This window comes from Echinops telfairi, unplaced genomic scaffold (genome assembly GCF_000313985.2).
Source record: "Echinops telfairi isolate 266 unplaced genomic scaffold, ASM31398v2 ScPeMD7_7458;HRSCAF=8496, whole genome shotgun sequence".
In the NCBI taxonomy this organism is placed as follows: domain Eukaryota; kingdom Metazoa; phylum Chordata; class Mammalia; order Afrosoricida; family Tenrecidae; genus Echinops; species Echinops telfairi.
In genome coordinates, this window is record NW_022111358.1 from 49735156 (window position 1) to 49740064 (window position 4909).

General features: G+C 60.3%; 1 protein-coding gene across 1 annotated transcript in view; it reads right to left on the reverse strand.

The window, feature by feature from the left end:
* Positions 1-790: 790 nt before the first annotated feature.
* Positions 791-4909, reverse strand: part of NPTX1 (neuronal pentraxin 1) — a 9449-nt gene continuing 5330 nt past the window's right edge. Inside the window, exon 6 of the mRNA XM_030888219.2 lies at positions 791-4880. Coding sequence (XP_030744079.2) covers positions 4659-4880 — 222 coding nt within the window. The 3' untranslated portion in view covers positions 791-4658. The remainder of the gene's footprint in view (positions 4881-4909) is intronic.

A 4909-nucleotide genomic window follows, 5' to 3' on the forward strand; every position in this document is an offset into this window, starting at 1 on the left:
GGGGGCTCACCCATAGCCCACCAAGCCCTAGCTCAAGTCCCCGCCAGGGAAGCCCTGGGCAGCAGGGCCCAGAGCACTTGTGCACAAAAGCCAGAGATGGGTCCCTTCTGCTAACTGGTGTGTGTGTGTGTGTGTGTGTGTGTGTACATGCTGGAAGCAAATCCCTCAGGTGGGCGATGGGGGCTGCATGGTGCACGGCCTCAGGTTGTAAGTGTCTGGAGTCACCTAGTCGCAGGGTCAGTGGGCCGAGGACGGGAGGAGCTCTCCAGTCCTGCATGTGTTGAGTTAGGTCCAAGGAAGAGCATTTGTGACAATTCCCGGTACCCCCAGTCATCCTTTGGGCTGTGAAGTAGACCTGGGCACCCATGACACCTGGGGACTGGAGGGGTCAGAGGGCTCCAGAAGGAGCCATGTGGAGGTATGTCAGAGCGGGGCCATTAGGACGCATAAAGCCCTGCTGCCCGGGCAGGGTGCCCAGCTGAGCGTACCCCACCCACCCCCCAGGCCTGGGCTACGGCAGGTGAGGGGAGATACCCTTGCACCAGGGAGCTGGCAGGGACCCCTTCTCTCTCTGCCCCCCGTTTGGCCAGCTGCCCCTTTGAGATGAGGGCTTGCGGTGCCCACCTAGGCAGGAGATGGCCGCCAGGCCCCAGCGCAGGCCTAGTGCCAAGCCCCACTGCAGGGAACGGCCATGTGGCCCCTCCAGGTAGGGGCTGTGAGCCGAGGTGGTTGGCAGGCCGAGAAGGCACACGGAAGCCGCAAGAGAACAAGGACTCTGCACAGACACCAGTCTTTCTTCACGCTTTACTGTGTAAAAATAAACTCAACAATTCATGTCATTTCAGCAAGAAAATGAAAAATACGGGCAGAAAGCAAGAAGATCCGTAGAAATAGTGCATTTCCAGACTTGCCGATGGGAGGGGGCGGGTCCCATGGGTTGGACCCATCTGATACCCAGATGGCTGCGGTCGGGTGAAAAGTGCCCGGCTTTGGTTAGCGAAGAATGGAAGAGTGGGAGCGCAGTGCCGATACTTTACAGTATATACAAAGTAACAACATCAACCTCAGGGGTGGCTTGTTGGTTGGTTTGGCAAATAAGACAAAATGGGGATCTAACTATTGGGCTTTTTTTTCCCCCTCCTCAAAGACTAGTTCCCCTTCGGCGAGAATCCTACTCGGGTCCACTGGACACACAGTAGCACATGTCCTATCCTTAGCCACATAAATTCACACACTGTTCGAAGAGATGAAACCGCTCAAGCCAGAGTTCTTTCTGGGTTTGCCAGGGACGACAAGCAATTCAATCCTCTGAATTTTAACAATGCGTCGCTAACTTCTTCTACCAGGGTTGGGACTGACCCGCAAGTGCTCCACTTTTCCCAGGTCCCGGAGCCCACCGGAGACGGCCAACATGCCCATGAGAACTGGCGGGCCCCTCCCTGGAGCACATGGGAAGGATCGATCCCATGAACCTCATGCCCACCCCGGCCCTCCCCGCACACAAGACACCCCCTTGGTCTCAGGTCCCAGGGCTGGTCACAAAGTGATCGTCGCAGTCTTAGAAAATCAACAGGAGCCTACAAAAGGGAAAGCAAGCGTACAAAAAACGCATCTCTTTTCTTCCAAAATAGGCGCCCTCGGGCCACGCACCAGCCAACGGGCCGGAGAGCGATTCCGAGGGTGATAGACTAGGTGGAGCTTTAATTTATAAGTTTGTCCTTTTCTTTCATAAAAATACTCTTGTTTGGTAATAAACTTTTTTTTCTTCTACAGTAAGAGAAATAATACTGTGTTGTTATCAAAAGCAAGAAGGCTTAAGATTCAAGTGGGATCTAAGGCCCCCCCGCCCCGGAGTAGGGGGCGGGGGCCGGGAGAGCCTCTGTCTGCGGGGGGGGCTCCCCCCCCACCGCTGGGGTGCCCGGGGGTCGGGGGGTGGCCGGACACCAACTAGGCAAAAATGGAGCGCTGCCTGGACAACGCCTTAGTATCTTCTTGTTTTATAAAATGGCATTTACCTGAGAGAGGCCTGCGGGACTCAGTGCGAGAGGGAGCGTCCACCGCTTGAGGAGGGGACGGGAACTACTCGGATTAGCTGTGTGGCTGTCTTCTTCCTTCCTCGGGGGCAGCCAAGTGCCAAGTGTTAACACAGTGAGGGGACGGAGGACCCTGGCACCGGCTCCTCTGGAGCGGGGAGGGGGGCTAAACGCCAGCTGCTGTCCCTGGCCCCCTGGGTGCCCCAGGGAGGGGCAAGGAAGGCGACAGGGTCAGGAGGCTTCGGACAGAGGCATACGAAGCATCGTGGTTGGCTCTGCCCTTCTCCATGGCGGGCAGAGGATGGCTTGTGGTCCTAAATGGACAGCTCCCACAGTGCCCTGCCCGTAGGGGCAGGAGGCAGTGGGGGTCCGGGCGACTGGGCCGGCTGGACTGAGGGAGGTGCTGGAGAGAAAGCACCTGCCCTTGCCAGGGCAGCCGCTCCAAGATGGCTGAAGTGAGGGCGTGAGGGGAGGGGGACTCTTCTGATCTAGGGGGCGATTCCAGTTCTTGATCTCTCCCAACTACGGGCAGCACTCGGACTTGTTTTCAACCTACTTGTTAAAAATCCTGGGTGTGTGAGGGGTATGGGGAGGGGCGCGGGGAGTTGATCGACCTCTTGACCTCCTCCGTCACCCTTGGCTTGATGACCAGCATGGTCGGTAACTACACGGGTGGTCAGGGAACACAGCGGCTCTAGGCGCACAACACGGGTCTGTGGGAGTCCATGCAGGCAGGGGGACACACGTTGGACCAGAGGAGCGAGGAACACGACACCCCGAGGAACATGCAAACAGAGAAGACTCCTGCAGACCCGCGGAGGCCACGGCCCAGCCGGCTCGGGCCGAGCACGGGTGTCCAGGAAGAAGCCACTGCGTCAGCAGGCACGGCCTCCCCGGCTCTGCCTCCTGGGAAGGCGCAGGCCGCACCACAGAGCGACGATAGGGGACCGTGCAGACACCTATGCACCTACGAGCACACAGACACCGACACACACAGATGCACAGGGTTTCCGAGGCAAAATGGACCTGTGTTGAGGGAGGCAGGCGCCTCCCCCAGCCCCACCCCTTCCCGGGGGACAGGAGACAGGAGCGCCTGCTCCCCGGAGGAATGGCTGCAGCTGCAGGTGAGCCGCCAGGCAGCATAGCACACTGCAGGAAGACTCGCCAGTAGTTTGCTCAGGAGACGCCTGGTGGCAGAGTCCAGGGTCCCCGAAGGGTGTGCCACCCTGGCCAGGGGTGGCCAAGCGGAGCCAAGAGCTGATACTGCCCTGGACGTGCCCGCCGGCCGGCTGCTCACCCTCCACGCACATGCATGCATGTGGGCGCGAGCGCGCGCGCGCACACACACACACACACACACACACAACGCTGTCCCCTCCTCAGGAGAGCCAGGAGGAAGCGTGCGTGGCTGCTTTTCACGGGAAAGGGGATGAGCCAAAGGCTCTAGACACTGGCCAGGTCCCTAGCCAGTGAGCGATGGCACCCCCACAGCTGGGAGCCCTTTGGGAACCAGCTCTCCCAGGCCTGGGTCTGGGATGGGGGGGAGGGATATGGCTGTCAGGATCACCACGGGTCACCCCTCTCCCCGCCACCTGTCAGCCCGTTGGGTTGACATCTCAGTGACTCTGCGTGGCTGGGCCTTCATCAGAAAGCGGGTCCCCGTGTCTGAAAGGTCCCCCCTGGGACTGACCCACTGAAGTCTCTGGTCTCCCCTGCCAGCAACTAAGGGGAGGCGGCAGCCTTGGGGCCATGACTACCTGCAGCTGCTTAGGTGAATGTAGGCGAAGGCCAGTCAGCACAGATAAAGGTGGGATATGGATCCCACCTGGTGGGGTGCGGTGCGAGGAGAAAGGTGGCAGAGGGAGCAGGCCCTTGCACTGCCACAAATGCAAGCAGCAGGGGTGGTGGGTGCACAGGGCTCAGCCAGATCCTCAGCCAGCACCCCTTCCTCAGCAGACTCTCCCCCTCCCAGCGCACTGGAGCCTCGGGAAGGGAGGGCTTTGGCTCGGAATGCAAAGTGAACACTCTCCAAGGGAGGGCTGGCCGGACAGGCTGCGTGCACATCTATCCTCACCAGAGACTGCCGGCCTCCGCAAGGGCTGCAAAGACAGATGTGTGTGCTCAGGAAGCAGTGCCCGTGGGCAGCAGCCAGCCACCAGGGTCCTCGGACAGCAATGGTGACGGCGGCGGCGGCGCTAGGCCCTGAAGCGGCAGAGGGATGAAGGGAAGGAAAGGCCACCGACGCCTACAGAAGTCTCCTTCAGGCCACGCATGCACGCGCGCGTACACACACACACACAAACACACCCCTCTCACCTACTTCTGCCTCCTGCAAAATGCCAAGGCCGCCTGCTGCAGCTGAGGGCAGGGGGCGCCCAGGACCTGGTCTACGGGTCCCAAAGAGAGGTGGATTATCCTCAGGGTCAGCCGCCAGCCGGGACTGCTCCGTGTGTGCGTGCGTGCCAGAGAGAAGGGGCAAACCAGGCTGTGTGTGCATGTGTGCGTGTGCAGGGGCCAGGGCTTGGATTCATTGCTGGGGGACGGAGGGTCATGGTGGCACAAGCAGAGGGACGGGTGTGGGGCTGGGGGCTGGGGCCGGGGGCGCTCAGCCCTGGCCCAGAGCCCTCAGTTGATCTGGCGACAGGCTTCAAATGTCCACTTGGTGACTCCTCCGAAGATGTCAACTTGGGACTCGGCCCAGGCGACAACGTTGCCGGTTAGGGCCTTGGTGCTGCAGGTGGCCAGGTTGTACACCTCCGCCGGCGTTAGCTTGCGGTCCCAGATGTTGAAATGAGCCAGTTCACCCACAAACGCTTGGGTGGCATCAAACCCACCACCCAGGGTGTCCTTTGGAGAGACAGAGAATGGAGGAGTGG